The following is a 16,920-nucleotide window of genomic DNA, read 5'->3' as shown; positions in this document are numbered from 1 at the left end:
GATGGTGTTAATTTTGCTTGGTTAAGATGGTGTCTGCCAGGTTTCTCCATCAAAAAGTTGCCATTTCTTTCTTTTACAAGTACAGGAATATACTTTGAATCTATGTAATATCTTATTACACCTTAACTTTGACTTTTTTAGCATGCATGGATGATTCTTGCCTGTGCCAATTTATTACTGTGATTGTTGACAGTGATTTTAATTTTGATTTTATTTTTGGTTATTTTTATTTTATTATTATTTTGTTTTATTTTATTTTGAGACAGGGGCTCACTCTGTTGCCCAGGCTGGAGTGCCTGGCACAACCATAGCTCACTGTAACCCTGAATTTTTGGACTCAAGTGGTCCTCCCACCTCAGCCTCCTGAATAGCTAGATTACAGGTACATTCCACTATACCTTGCTAATGTTTTTAAAAAAATTTAGTAGAAATGAGATCTCACTATGTTGTCCAGTCTGGTCTTGAACTCCTGGACTCAAGCAATCCACCGTGGCTTCCCACATGCATGAACCACTGTACCTGGCCTCAACTAGTGTTTTCTTAAAGTGTTATTACCCTTTGTACATTTATCAGTGCGTTTTCTAATAAGAAGAATTTTTACTTCTTGTTTCTCTAATTTTAATGGCTTTATTCTTTTGACTACACTTTTTTTTTCTTGCCTGTCATCTGAGTTGTTCTCATCAACTATTTAAATGTATTTGAGAGTTTCTTATGGTAGCACTTTAAACACAGTGAATTTTTATTTTTGCTCTTACTTTTATAGAAATTCTTCTTGAACATTTCTTTGCCAGATTATCTTGCCCACTTTTTTTTTTTTTGAGTTGTAGTCTCATTCTGTCACCCAGACTGGAATGCAGTAACCGCTCCTGGCCACCGCAGCCTCGACCAGCTGGGATCCGGCGATCCTTCCGCCTCAGCCTTCCGAGTAGCCGGAATTACAGGCACACACTACCACGTCTGGCTAATTTTTTGATTTATTGTAGCGATGAGGTCTCTCCTGCCCAGGCGGGTCTTGAACCCTCGGGCTCAGGCAACCCACTCACCTCAGCCTCCCAAAGGCGCGGGATTACAGGCTGAGCCAACAAGCCCGGCTTGCCCAAGTTTTTATAAGGTGTTGTTTTCACCAGTATTTTCTCATTTGGTCCTCATAATAATCATGTGTAGATGGATTTATTTTGTAGAATTTTCCTCAGTTTGGGGTTTGTTTGATTTATATTTGATTGGGAAAAATGGCAGAGGTTTAGAGAAGTTAAATGACCTGTTGGAGAACTGCAAATCTAGAATCCAAATCTTCTAGCCCCAAGTTCTTTCTTTTCTACCAGTCTCATATTTTCATTAAGGTATATTTTTAAAAAAAATAAAAATTTTCAAGTTCATTATCTCTATCTGTAACTGCTTTGGTATATAGTTCTCATTGTAATTTGTGTCATCCTTTTGAAGAAACTCAGTATCCCTTGTGATGAAAGACTGTTTGGAAGCTTTATCTAGTCAGTTTTGTATTTGAAGAGAAAACCAAGGGCTTCATCTTGGCCTGGTGATTTGCTTATGGATTTAGGAAACATGTTAGACTCTGTCTCCCCACATGGAGAAAGCTTATTTGCTTCATTTGAAGATTCTTTTAAGACTTTTACTTCTATATGACATTGTAATCTTTTATGGATTTCCACTAATCTTTTTGTTTGATGGTACTGTTATAAAGTAAAATAAATTAGAGACAACATTCCAAATCCTAGTAAGTCATATCTTAAGTAGACAATAACTAATAATGTTTAGTGTTTTCTGAATGAAATAGCATGTAGTCTTCATGTACATATTCATTATCAAAATATCTCATTTGTCTCAATTAGCTTTTAAATTTGTCTCTTCTGCTTGGATTTATCTTACAAAGCAGTAGCAACTGAACAGTGTCATTTCTGTACATTCCTAGAAATGATACTGTTTTGATTCAATGTTTTTAAAAGCTCTATTGAGATAAATTTATGTATCATAAAATTCACCTGTTTTAAATATATAACTAAATGATTTTTAATAATTTGCACAGTTGTGGAATCACCATCACAATTTACTTTTAGAACTCTCACCCTCAGTCCCTGGAATGTTTCAGCTTTTTGGCTATTATGAATAAAGCTGCTAGGAATATTTGCACTGAAGTCTTTGTATAGACATATGTTTTCATTTTTCTTGGATAGATACTAGGAATGAAATTACTGATTTATATGGTAAATTTATATTTAACTTTTCAAAAAATTTTCAGCTGTTTTCCAAACTGGCTACATAATTTCACATTCTCACTAGCACTGTATAAGGTTTCCAGTTTCTCCACATCCTCAACAACTCTTGTTATTGTCTCTTTTTATTATGACCATTCTAGTGGATATGCGGTTCTATCTCATTGTGATTTTAAAAAATTTTTTTTATTTTAAATACGTGGTTAGGTATACAAATGTTCATTATGCAGGTACCCTTGTTGATGAGTTGCGCCTCCTCCTCCCCTGGAAGTTTCCCACTACTGCCTATCCCACCCTTGCCCTCCCCGGCAGTGTCCCACTATTGTCAATCACTTGCTTATAGTAGTACAATAATTGTTCAAGGTTTGCTTATGAGTGAGAACATGTGATACTCAGTTCTTTGTTTCTGTGATAGATCACTCAGCATTATAGCCTCTAAGTCCATCTTCATTGTGATTTTAATTTGCTTTTTTCTAATGACTGATGGCATTATATGTTTATTCTTGTACTTACTAACCATTTGTATATCTTTTTTGATGATCATCAATCATTTTTACAGACATTGATAAGCTGGCAGTCTGCTGTGTGCTAAATTTCAAAAACAGAGAAGGGTAAAGTGGTCTGAGATTTTTGCTACTGAGAGTTTGTTTGATAACCACAGAAAGGAGAATAATAAAAACACTAAAAATCAGAGTGAACAGTTTCAGGTAAATGTGGCATAAATGAACAAAATATAGGAACTCTTTTGTTACATGCCTTTTCATTTTAGAAGATTGGGCCTCCTAAAGGATATTTTATAAATCTGAATGTCGTAGCTTTGCTGGTGGTCATAAGGATTGACATGTGGTGAAAGTATTGGCCCTATGTTCCATGAAGATTCACAGAACAGTAGGCCAACTTTAGAGTGTTTTGTGGGCATTGGGATAAGATGAGTGCTATGATTTGAATGTTTGTCTTCTCCAAAACTCATGTTGAAGTTTAATTGCCATTGTAACAGTATTAGGAGATGGGACTATTTTAGGAGGTAGTTGGGTCATGATGTCTTCACCCTTATGGATGTGATTGGTGCTATTATAAAAGGGTGAGTTTAGCCCTCTCCTGCCCTCTTTGCTCTTCCACCTTTCACCATCTGCTGACTCAGCAAGAAGGTCCTTGCCAGATACTAGCACCTTAATCTTGGATTTCTGAGTCCCACAACTGTGAAAAAATAAATTTCTGTTCATTATAAATTGTCCAGTCTCAGGTATTCTGTTATAGCATCCCAGAATGGACTGAGATAGTGTGTACATGCTGATAAAGAACTACAGGGACACATGCTCTTTGAAAGTTCAAGAAAGCACACACATTCAGCATCAGGAAATTTTTGCAATAAATAGTAATACTGCCTACCAGAGTAGGGTTCAAAATTACCGTGGAGTTTGCCAAAATAGGATTGACACATAGGGAACCCCTACTTGCTTTAATTGTCATATTGGTGTTCAAGAATTCTTTGATAGAAAGAATGAGTTGATACAGATATGATGAGTTTTAGATTAAAGCTTAAGTCCTCTCTTAAAGTCAAGATTGGTCCCTTGGGACTGAGTCATACCTGAGCCTATTAGAGAGGGTCAACTATGGAAAGAGGAAAAATGCAAACGCTCTTAAGTTATCAGACTAGTCTCAATGTGAATGGTGACTTTAAGACAAAGTAGATCTCAGTTTTGTATTAGCTGGTTTCTAAGGAAATGCTTTCATGGCTGATTGTCACATTTTCTTTTTAAGCAGGATTGTTAGTCACAACTTGGCATTTTATTAATTTGATTGTCACGTTCTTTTTTTTTAATAAATCTATAATCTGATGTTATTATTGAGACTAAAGACACTTATTCTCTTGTATTCTTTTGTTTTATAATAAGGGAATCTTTTACTATCCTAATAATCGAGGTAGCACTGAACTAATCAAATGCTTAATTCTATCTGTTGTTAGATAGATAGAAAATCAATCTCCTGAAATGTAATGTAGAAATAATAATCATTCCTGCCTATTGTATTAGTCTACTCAGGCTGTCATAAAAAGTACTGCAGACTAGGTGGCTTGAACAACAGACGTTTGTTTTCTCACAGTTCTGGAGACTAGAAAATTCAAGATTAAGGTGCCAACAAGATGAGTTTCATTCTGAGGTTTCTTCTCTTGATTGTAAGTGCCACTGTCTTGCTGTATGTGAACATGGTCTCTTCTATTTGTGTGCGTAGGGTGGGGGGGTGGGAAGAGAACAAGCTCTCTGGTGTCTCTTCTTAAAAGCACATTAATACCATCATAAGAGCCCCAATGTCATGAACTTATCTAACCCTGATTACTTCCCAAAGATCCCTTCTCCAAATACCATCACTTTGGTAGTTAGAGCTTCAGCACATGAATTTTGGAGGGCTACAAACATTTAGTTCACAAAACCTATTTCATGTGGTTATTGGGGAAATCAAATAATGAGTAGCTAATATTTATTGTGTTTTTTGCTAGCAGCTATTCTTATATTCTATTTATGTTGCATTGGTTAATTACAGTAACCTCATGAAGTTTAGAGACTATTGTTTATCCTCACTTTATGGATGAAGAAACACAGGTTTAAAGAAGTGAAGTAAGTTGTTTCAGATCATACACAGAAGAACTGAACTAGCTGTTTCCTTTTTCTTTAGACTTTTCCTTCTTATTATGCCCAGCTCAAATTTCTTCACCTTCAGAAAGTTTTTCCTGATTGACTTTAACCTTGAGGGATTACTCTCTGATATAATTTTTATAGCATTAATTATCTGTACCATTCTGACTCTTGGCCTGTTCTTTATACTGCTGTTATTCAGTTTTAGTTATAACTTAACTGAAATAGATTTTAAGTACTTTACAACCACGGGCCATGATTTTTATCTACTTTATTTCTTATATACTTTATTTCTTACATATATAGTTAGTGCCTAATTCTTGGTGAGGGTGATTAAATATGAACATTGGGAAACCTTGGATCAAAGTAATAGCTTAGTTTTCTAAAATGAAGGAAAATTATAATCCTGATCAAGCTAGGGTAAGTTAGGGTTTGGGGAAAGCAGAAGCCATAGTTTCTGTTTTAATATACAGAAACTTTTTAATATTATGCTAGTTGCTAGGAAATATGTGCCATTTTCAGAAACTATTACCTTAATTTTCAAAGTTAGCATTTTGAAAGAATTAGGCTCAGTATGTCCTTGTCATTCTTCTATTTCTTTGTTACTTGTAGCCATGCTGTGTATTAGACTTATACAGAAGTGGAGTTGGATTGTAATTTTTATTTTTAATTTTGAATAAGTATTTGAACTAAACTGAATCCTACTAAGATTAAATGGAGAAGTTGGCCTTATGTGAAAGACATTAATATTTAAGTGGACATCTGGTATGGTTCAGGACACCTAGAAAACAATATCTAAAAATATAAAATATGTAAAAATTGCTAAAGAATTTACTGAATACAGACTATCCTAGATTTCTATCCATATATATATATATATTTTTTTTTTCTTTTTTTTTCTTTTCTGGATAAGGTGGTTAGAGATGGTAAAATATAGACTCTTAGAGTGCTTTTCACTAAAATGTATGAGTGAGGAGATAGAATTCCAAGTTATGGTTCTGATTTTCTTTTTCTTTTAATTTATACATAATATTTTACATATTTATGGAGTACATGTGATATTTTGTTACATGTGTAGAATGTGTAATGACCAAGTGAGGGTATTTGAGGTACCCATCACCTTTGAATATTTATCATTTCTGTGTGTTGGGAACAATTTAAGTCCTCTTTTCTAGCTACATTGAAATATATATAGTAACATTATATATGTTGTTTACTATTATGTTATTAACTATAATCATTCTACTCTGCTATTGTTTAATCACAGACTATACCTTTTCTCTAACTGTTTGTATCCATTAATCTTTCTTTTTTCATCCCTCATGAAAAACTGACCCACCCTTGCCAGTATCTATCATTCTAATGTTTACTTTTTGAAATCATCCTTTTGAGCTACCACATATGAATGAGATGCAATATTTGTCTTACAGTGTCTGGCTTAGTTTACTTAACATATTGTCCTCCAGTCCCACAAATGGCATGACTTCATTCTTCTTTATGTCTGAATACCGTTCTGTTTATATATACCATATTTTCTTTCTCTGGTCATCTGTCCATGGACACTTAGGTTGATCTTCTATCTTGACTATTGTAAATAGTGCTGCCAAAAACATGGTAGTACAGCTATCTCTTCAACGTACTGATTTCCTTTCCTTTGGATAGATAGGTAGTATTGGGATTGCTGATCACATGGTAGTTCTGTTTTAGCTATTTGAGGAACCTCCATATTGTTTTTTATATAACTGTACTAATTTACACTTCCACCAACAATGAATAAGAATTTTCTTTTCTCCTTCAGGTCCTTGACATCATCTGTTATTTTTTGTCTTTTTAGTAATAGCCATTCTAACTACTGCAAGACGATGTTTCATTGTGGTTTTGATTTGTATTTCCCTGTTGATTAGTGATGCTGAATACTTTTTCATATACCTGTTGACCATTTGTATGTCTTTTGAGAATTGTCTACTTATGTCCTTCACCCACTTGTTAATGAGATTATTTTTTAAATTGTTGAGCTGTTTGAGTTCCATATATATATATATACATACATATATATATATATATATATATATATATATGGATATTCGTTCCTTTTTGGATGAATAGTTTGTAATTATTTTCCATTTAATAGTTTGTCTGTTTAATCTGTTGATTGTTTCCTTTTCTGTGTAAAACTTTTTAGTTTCATTTGTCTATTTTTATTTTAGTTATCTGTGCTTTTGAGGACTTAGCCATACAATCTTTGCCTACACCAATGTTCTGCAATGTTTTCCTCAAGTAGTTCTATATTTCTGGTTTGAGTCTTCAGTCCACATTGAGTTAATTTTTGAAACAGGGGTCCAGGTTCTTCTGCATATGGTTATCCAATTTTTTAAGCACCATTTGGTAAAGAGACTGCCCTTTCTGCAGTGTGCATTTTTGTTGATTTTATCAAAAATCAGTTGGCTGTAAATATGTGGATATATTTTGGGGTTCTCAATTCTTTTCCACTGATGTGTCTGTTTTTATAACAATACTGTGCTGTTTTCTTTACTGTGGCCTAGTATATATTTTGAAGTCAGGTAATGTAATGCCTCTAACTTTTTTATTTTTTAGTAGGGAGGGTTTTATTGCCTATTCTGGCTCTATTTGATTCTATATGAACTTTAAAATTGATTTTTCTATTTCTGTGGAAAAGTGATATTGATATTTTGATAGGAATTGCATTGAAACTATAAATTGTTTTAGACAGTATGGTCATTTTCATGATACTGATTCCTCCTATCTGTGAGTATGCAGTGTCTTTCCATTTGTTTGTAGCCTCATCAGCTTTATTCATCATTGTTTTGAAGGTTTCCTTGTAGCGATCTTTTACCTCCTTGGTGAAGTTCACTCCTAGTTTTTAAAAATGTAGCTATTGTAAATGGGATTGCCTTCTTCATTTCTTTTTTGATTATTTTGTCATTGGTGTATAAAAACGCTGCTGACTCGTGAATTTGCCTTGTGTCCTGAAACTTTACTAGATTTGTTTATCAGCTCTAAGAGTTTTTTGGTGGAGTCATTTAGTTTTTCTAAATAGAAGATCGTGTCATCTGCAAAAGGGGACAATATGACTTTTTCTTTTCCAATTTGAATGCCTTTTATTTCTTTCTCTTGCCTAATTGATTTGGCTAGGACTTCTGGAACTATGTTGAAAAGGAATGATGAAAGTGAGCATCCTTGTCATGTCCCAGTTCTTAGAGGAAAGGCATTCAGCTTTTCTGCATTTAGTATGATAATTATGAGTTTGTCATACATGACTTTTATTGTGTTGATGCCTAGGTTGTTGAGAGTTTTTATTTTGAAGGAATGTTGAATTTTATAAGATGCTTTTTAAAAATCTATTCAGATGATCATATAGTTTTTGTCCTTTATTTTGTTAATGTGATGTTTTATATTTTTTGACTTGCACATGTTATGCCATCCTTGTGTTCCTACTATAAATCACACTTTACTTTGGTGTATTTTCTTTTTGATGTGCTACAGAATTTGATTTGCTAGTATTTTGTTGAGAATTTTTGCATTGGTATTCATCAGGGATATTGGCTCATAGTAGTCTTTTTGTGTGTGTATCTTTGTCTAGTTTTGCTATCAGAGTAGTAGTGTTGGCCTTGGAGAATGAATTGGGAAGAATTTCCTCCTCTTCAATTTTGGAATCATTTGAGGAGTAGTGTTATTGGTTCTTCTTTATGTTTTGGCAGAATTTGGAAGAGAATCCAGGGCCTTTTTTTGTTGGAAGACTTTTCAGTCTCACTACAATTATTGGTCTGTTCATGGATTCTATTTGTTACTGTTCAGTCTCAGTAGGTTGTTTGTATCTAGGAGTGTATCCAATTTCAATACACTTTTCAGTTCATCACTGTGTAGTTATTTTTAATCTTTGATTTTTTTATTTCTCTGGTATCAACTGTAAAGTCTAATTTTTCATTTCTGATTTTATTGGGTCTTCTCTTTGTCTCAGTTAGTCTATCTAGCAGTTTATCAATTTTGTTTATCTTTTTAAAGAACCCACTTTTCATTTTATTGCTCCTTTGTATTTTTTAAGCCTCTATTTCAATTAGCTCTGCTCTGATATTTTTCCTCTGCTAATTTTCAGTTTGGTTTGTTCTTTTCTACCTTCTTAAAATTTATTGTTATATTGTTTACTTAAAATCTATTTTTATATAGGCATTTTATTGCTATAAATTTCCCTCTCACTACTATTTTTACTACATCCCATAGGTTTTAGCATGCTGTGTTTCCATTTTCATTTGTTTCAAGAATTTTAAAATTTTTTTTAGTATTTCCTCATTGACCCTATGGTTGTTCAGGAATGTATTTTAAAATTTACATGTATCCATATAGTTCACCAAATTTCTCTTGTCTCAGATGATTCTTGATATTTCCATTTTTTAACATTTGTTGTACTCAATATATGGGTCTATCCTGGAGAATGTTCCTTTTGCAGTTGGAAAAAGGTAGGTTCTACAGTTATTGGATAAAATGTTCTGTATATGACTGTTAGGTTCATTGGGCCTAAAGTACAGTTTAAATTCAATGTTTCTGTGTTGATTTTCTCATGAGATGATCGTCATATACCGAGAGTGGTGTGTTAAAGTTTCTCACTACTACTGTTTTGAAGCCTGTTGCTCCATTAGATCTACTAATACTTGCTTTGTGAATCTGGGTGCTCCAATGTTATGTATGTATATATTTAGAGTTGTTAACTTGCTGGATTGATTCCTTTGTCACTATATAGTGACACCTTTTTTTTTTCTTTTGTTTTTGGCTTAAAGACCGTTTTATCTGATATAAGTATAGGTATTCCTGTTCACTTTTGGTTTTTGTTTGTGTAGAATATATTTTTCTATCCTTTTACTTTAGGGCTGTATAAGTCTTTACAGGTAAAGTACATTTAGTATAGGAAGCATGTTTTTATTATCTACTTAGCCAGTCAGTCTATGTCTTATAAAAATTTAATCCATTTATATTAAGGATTGTTACTAGTATGTATGGTTTTGTCCTTGTCATATTGTTAATTGTTTTCTGGTTGTATGATATATTCTTTGTTCCTTTCTTTTTCTCTTAATGTTATTGTTGTTTATCAGTTTTCTATAGTTATACTATTTGAGTTCTTTCTCATTCTTATTTGTGTGTTAGCTTTATTATGGAGTTTTATTCTTTCATATGGTTTCATAATATAAATATCATTCTTTCACTACCAGGTTTAAAACTTTCTTGAGCATTTCTTGTAGGGCTGGTCTAGTGGCAATGAATTCCCTTACCTTTTGCCTATCTGGGAAAGAGTTTGTTTCTTCTTCATTTATGAATAATAATTTTTCTAGAGAGAGTATCCTTGACTGGCAGTTTTTCTTTTAGTATCTTGAATATAGCATTCCATTTTTTACTGTCCTATAAGGTTTCTGCTGAGAAATCCATTGTCTGATGAAAATTTCTTTATAGGTGACTAGATGCTTTTATCTTGCTGTTTTTAGAATTCTCTTTTTGTCATTGACTTTAGACATTTTGGCTATAATGTGCCCTAGAGAAGAACTTTTTGAATTGTATCTTTTTAGCAATCACTGAGACTCCTGTCTTTGGATTTCTAAATCTCTTGCTAGACTTTATAAGTTGTCACCTATTATTTCATTAAGTAGGTTTTAAAGTCTTTTTTTCTCTCTTCACCTTTGGGGGTATAGACAATTGATATATTTGATGACTTTATGGTGTTTCCAGTGTCACAAAGTCTTTATTAATTCTTTATTAGTTTTTTTTTCTTTATTTTTGTTTGATTATGTTATTTCAAAAACTGTCTTCAAGTTTTGAGATTCTTCTGTTTGGCATAGTCTACTGTTGAAGCTTCAAATGTATTTTGTAGTTCCTTCAATGAATTCTTCACTTGCAGAATTTGTTTGCTTGTTTTTTGATATATATCTCTATAAATTTCTCATTTATGTCATGAAATGTTTTTTCTGATTTCTTTTAATTGTTTTCAGAATTATATTGTAATTCAGTGAGCTTCTTTAAAATCAATAATCTGAATTTTTTCCATGCTTTCATATTTTTTTTTATTGGGATCTGTTTCTGGAGAATTAAGGTGTCCCTTTATAGGTTCATATTTTCTTGCTTATGCGTATGTCCTCTGTTTTTATGTTGATATCTCTGTATCTAGTGTATCGATCCCTTCTTCCAATTTTTGAATTTGCTTTTACAGGAGAGGACTTTTTCATGAAAATTAATGTATGGTGTTGATTGGGTAGGACACTTTGGCTTTGTTTCTGGGTGTATACTGTAGTTTAGTTTCTGTATGATTTCTGTGACTGTAAACATTATCAGTGGTATCTGAGATTTCCTTGGTGACTTCGGGTACAGTTATTAGTGGAGGCTGTGATACAGTTTTTTGAGGGGACTGCAACACTAGGTATTCCAGTTCTTGGTCCCCACAGTGGCTTATACTGGCAGCAGTGTTAGTTGGTCTTGGCAGGCTAATCCTTGGATCTCTAAGTGTCTTACATGATCATAGTGACAGTCATGGCTGGGCAGGTGGGCAGATGGGCAGGTTCTCAAGTTCTTGGGCAGTTGGTGTGGCATGGGCAATAGCAGTGAGAATGGAGGAATGACCCTCTGAATCCCATGTATTGTACACTGGTGGTGGTGGTGGCTGTGATGGGTGTGGTAGCCCAGTCTCTAGGCTTACAGGTGTGTGTGTAGTAGGTGTCGGTTGTGGTGCTAGTAGTGACCAGGTGGGTAGACCCAATCTCATGCCCCCAGGAAGAGTGCTTAGGGGCCGGTGATGGTGAACTGGGATGGGAAATTCCCTGGCCTCCACACTGTGTGCTCTGGCATGGGAGGAGAAGGGGCAAAGCTGGGTCTGTCTGCTTGACTCAGGCCTTTCAGTGGTATGTACAGGTGCTGGCTGTGGTAAGCATGGCGAGGCCATCCCCAGGCCACTGGCAGAATGCTCAGATTGGGGGCAGTAGTGTCCACTCTGTGCCCTGCTGCTGAAGGTGGGGTGCTGCTGCTTTCTGTGATGACAATCTAAATTGGTGGACTTGTAGTACACAAACCCCTCACTCCTCAGCCCCAGTGGTACTCACATATCAGCCCTGGGTGCAGTAGCCAGCGGTCACTTGTGCCTGAGCCCTGGGGTCTGCTGCTGGCTCTTCTGTTACACCTTGGTCTCAGAAATGCTGGGCTACAGGATAGTGCAGTCTACTGGAGGAAGGTCTTTAGAATGGTGCTTCACTCACACCTCAGTCCTAAAGATCTTAGTTGCATCTCTACACCAGGAGATGTGAACTGCCAAGGGTCTCTCGTTTACCCTTTCCCTGTATCGAGAAGTCCCTCTCATTTTCTAATCCTGGCTGAGCAGGCTGCCTCACTTCCTCATATTCCCTTGATTTAGATGTTGCCTATCACTTTTCTGTTGAATTCCAGTATTCTCTTTTGGATGGTCTATTCAAAGTGTACTTATCTACTCACTATCTTGGTTCTTCTTAGAGGAAGAAGGAAGCACAAAATGTCCCTAGTCAGTCATCTTGATATTGTCTCAGGTTCTGATTTTCTTGACTGTCAATATAACAGAAATTATAATATTAATACTTAAAAATTGATTCTTGAAAGTTGACTACTTTAAATTATGAGTAAAACCCCAAATCTGCATGTACGATTTCGTGGTGTTATCTTAGGGAGAAATTTAGAATAGTTTTTTTTTTTTTTGAGTTGGAGTCTCACTCTGTCACCCAGACTGGAGTGCAGTGGCTGCTCCCGGCCACCGCAGCCTTGACCTGCTGGGCTCCAGCGATCCTTCCGCCTCAGCCTTCCAAGTAGCCGGAATTACAGGCATGAGCTACCATACCCGGCTGATTTTTTGATTTATTGTAGAGATGAGGTCTCGCTGCCCAGGCAGGTAGAATAGTTTTAAAATTATTATGTGACAAATACTTTTCTAGGAACTTTTACAAATTATATTATTTCATCTTCACTATGATTCTCTGAGGTAAGGTAAGCAATTGTCTTCATACTCTTAAAATAGGACCAAATCACAGATTAATTGTGCTTATATAATTTGACCAAAACAAGACATCTGATAAGTGGCAAATTGGAAATTGAGCCCATGCTTGTTTGAGTTAAAATTTGATAGTAATTATGTTGTTGATAGTATTAGTAATAAGTTAATATTTACCTTAGTTCTTTACATGTAATATCTAACATAATCTATACAACAATATTACAAAAGAGATACATCAGACTTTATTAGGAATGTGAGATTTAGAAAGGTTAAGCTACGTGCCCAAGGTTATACAGTCAGTTCTTGGGCCTGAAATGGATACTGCAGATCTATTTGCCAACAAGGTCTATACATTAGTATATGCTACCAGTCTTGAAAACTGGTCCAGTTTCATTACACAATAACTGTTGAATTTGTAAATACAAATTATATTTAATCATAAGCTGGTTATCAAGTAAAAATTATCCATTTCATATTGACACATTGGTTTATCAACTAAAAGTTATTCTTATCTATATTCAGATAAAAATGGTGTGTGAAATAATTTAATGGCTGAAGAACTAATGCAGATTTTAACTGACTGTCTTATCTTTGTTGATGTGACACCACTGAAGGATTTTGATGTATCTCTGAAATATGCTGTATGAATAATAATTGTAGAAACAATGATAGTAGCAAAAAAGCAAAGATAAAACCAAATTTTCTTATTTTTGATATGGAATGTTTATACTTTAATTTATTATAATTATTATACTTTAATTATTTTGTACTTCCTTTTTCAGATCATTCTCATCTTGGCTGCTACCGACCCAAGGATTATAAGGTGTGTAGGGTAAATTGCAGAGTCATAATTGTCCTGGATTTCAGATAACATAAGTGTATTTCATATTTGTGCAGTCAGACAGGGATTATCAACTGCGTTTAGTAAAAAAGGCAAAAATAATAATTGTCATATATAATGTCATTATTTTGGCTTCTTTGTCAAGTGGTGTGATAGGCTTTTTCTTTAATGTCTTCCTACAAATAGTTTGTACTTTTGATTATTCATTTGGCTTAACTAATTATTGAATATGTTAGTGTATGTTTATGTTTGTGTATGTGCATGAGAGAATCAGTTGTTACTGTTAGTAATATCTTACATAGGAGTATTTCCTAATTTCAGTCATTCACAGAACACTTTCATAATTTTTATATACAATTTATGCTATATTTAAAATTTAACTTTCTCTTTATTATTTACTCACCATTGTATATGACAAATCATCGTATGCTTTACATGTATGTTAGACTTAAAAATACATTAAAAACAAAGCAATGTTACTAAATTTCAATTAGATACTCTTGTTTGCCAAAGGCTCTGAGACATATTCTGTTTCTTATAATGGGACAAGCAGTGATAGAGAGACGAAAGAGACATACCAATAGCTAACTAAGGATTTCTGATTGAAACAAAATTGAGAAGATAATACATATTTCCTGTGATTCAGTATTAACTGGTGTATGTTTATGTGCCATGTAAAATAATCTCTGTAACTTCTAAAATCATTATGGATACCATATCAAATTATCTACTTTATTGCTAGTAGTCCGTGTCTTACGTTTTGAGAAGTACTTCCTAATAGCATGTCTTTTCTGCCCCTAAGTTAAAGCTTCTTGATAATAAGTGTTATTATACATGGAAATACACATACATGCACATTGATATGTGTTATACACCTAAAAACACACACATACACACAAAAAAACACAAAAACTATAGCTTGAAATACCTTTGTTTACTTGAAAACAATTTTGTACTTACTTTTGTCCTGAATAAGGTAGTACTTTACAGGATTTGACTATAGTAAAAGAAATATAGAACAGTTAAGCAACGAGTCAAGGCACTGTGTGAGTAGGGGCCCACATCTACCAGTGTTAGAATCATTCAGGTAGAGCTTTATAAAAATTTATTCCAGTCCTACTAAATTGAAATGACTAAGGATAGATACTGAAATTTCCTATCTTTACCAAATTTCTAGGTGATTCTTATGCAGCTCTCTTGCCACCTATCCAGGGATTCATATTTAAAAAGCACTGGTATAGATTATGAATATTGCACTTATATAGATAGTGTTTTATAGTGTGTTTAAAAAGTTGTTCCCTGTTTATGGCTCTCCTTCAAGTAGGGTGGGCCTAGCAAAATTTACCTAGTCTAGCCCCACCCTTTTTTTTGGTATATATTTTTTATTTATTTTATTTTTTAGTATTTATTTATTTATTGTAGAGAACAAGGGCTTGCTATGTTGCCCAGGCTGGTCTCATACTCCAGGGCTCAAGTGATGCTCTCTGCCTTGACCTCCCAAAGCACTAAAATTACAGATATAAGCCATTGCACCAGGTCCAACCATACTCTATTATACAAAATTTATCTAAACATACACATGGACATTGCTACGTGTTGTACATATACACATACCATATGGCAAGGACCTATTGATCTTGCTTATTGATAATTGTTAGTATTTAGCACATGGTCTGCCATATACTGTGCTTCCCTAACATTGGTGTTGTGTGAGTGGATTATTAAGATAAAACAAGTAAACCAAATATGTAAAATTCAGAATGAAGAGAAAGGGTTAAAGTTTATAAGACACTAATGTTTATCCTAAGACATCTGTAATCCAACTGTAATTTGGCTGGTCCATTTAAAGATAGGTGTAAAGAGCCCTTTTGTTCAAATGAATTCTACCAAGAATTGTACTTCAACCCATCTTTAATTCTCTCCCACCTCCAACTCTGGGTTTCTTACTTTTAGGGCTTCTGTTGGAGGGGCAATCGGTGGTAAATTAACAGGATTATTTTTGTATCAAGAGATAGATTTTTATAGAAATACATCTGTAGCATTGAACATGGAAAGAATAAAGGATTATTTTCTTATAGGCTCATAACAGTTGGTTAATAAATATTTAGGTTATAAAACACTATAGGATTTCTATAAGGAAAAGAGTCATGAATATGGAAGTGCTTACAGAAAATTTTCTAGAAAAGTGGGTTCTTGCCTTAGTTCTCTGAATAAGTATACTTTGCATAGGCAAGAGAGTTCTTTTCTGAGCTTATCACTTTCTTTTCTTTATTTCCCTGCTTTATTAAAGTATAATTGACAATTAACAATTTATATATTTATGGTACAACATGATGTTTTGATATGTATACATTGTGAAGTGATTAAATTAAGATAATTAACATATCTGTTACTTCACATACCTATCATTTTTTGTGACGAGAACATTTAAGATCTGCCTTAGCAATTTTCAAGTATATAATTCATAATAACTAGCTATAGTCACCATGTTGTACATTAGATCTCCAGAACTTATTCTGTCTACCTGAATCTTTGTACCCTTTGACCAGCATTTCCTCATTCCTCCCCTCAAACTCCAACTCCCAACCCCTGACAACCACCATCTTACTCTCTGCTTCTATGAGTTTGACTTTTCTAGATTCTGTATATAAGTGAGATCACGTGCTATTTGTCTTTCTATGTCTGGCTTGTTTAATTAACTTGTCTTTCAGGTACATGTATGTCATCACAAATGACAAGACTTCCTTTTTAAGTCTGAATAGTATATAATTGTGTGTGTGTGCACGCATGCCACATTTTTCTCATCCATGCATTAGTTGATGGACACTTAGGTTGATTCCACATGAGCTTACCACTTTCTTGAAATTCCTTGCTAAATATAAATAAAAATCAACACAAAATGCTATTTTTTTTCTTTCAAGCTATTGCCCTAGAGATATAAACTTGAAAACTATGTGGTCTGTCTTTCAAGTTATTGCAGGCTATAGTTTTGTTAAATATTTTGCCACCGCATTACGTACATCTTAAATTTTCTGTTCAAAAATAGCTGTTTCCTTCCTGCCTGCCCCTGAATGATAAGCCAATGCATATGCAGATTCTGTTCAGACCAGTACATTAAGATACAGATATCTGGCCGGGCTCGATGGCTCAGCCTATAATCCCAGAACTTTGGAAGGCCGAGGTGAATGGATTGCCTGAGTCTGCGAGTTC

General features: G+C 34.2%; 1 protein-coding gene across 3 annotated transcripts in view; it reads left to right on the top strand.

Annotated features, from left to right (window-relative positions):
* SPATA6 (spermatogenesis associated 6) overlaps nt 1-16,920 on the top strand; it is a 174,304-nt gene that overhangs the window by 71,145 nt on the left and 86,239 nt on the right. For all 3 annotated transcript variants that reach the window (XM_008057385.1, XM_008057384.1, XM_008057383.1), the window contains one exon: nt 13,652-13,692. In XM_008057385.1, the coding sequence (XP_008055576.1) occupies nt 13,652-13,692 (41 nt within the window). The remainder of the gene's footprint in view (nt 1-13,651; nt 13,693-16,920) is intronic.

The sequence above is a fragment of the Carlito syrichta genome, unplaced genomic scaffold (genome assembly GCF_000164805.1).
Source record: "Carlito syrichta isolate Samal-C Ts95f unplaced genomic scaffold, Tarsius_syrichta-2.0.1 Scaffold302986, whole genome shotgun sequence".
NCBI classification, from domain to species: Eukaryota; Metazoa; Chordata; class Mammalia; order Primates; family Tarsiidae; genus Carlito; species Carlito syrichta.
This window is presented reverse-complemented; position numbering and strand designations above follow the sequence as displayed.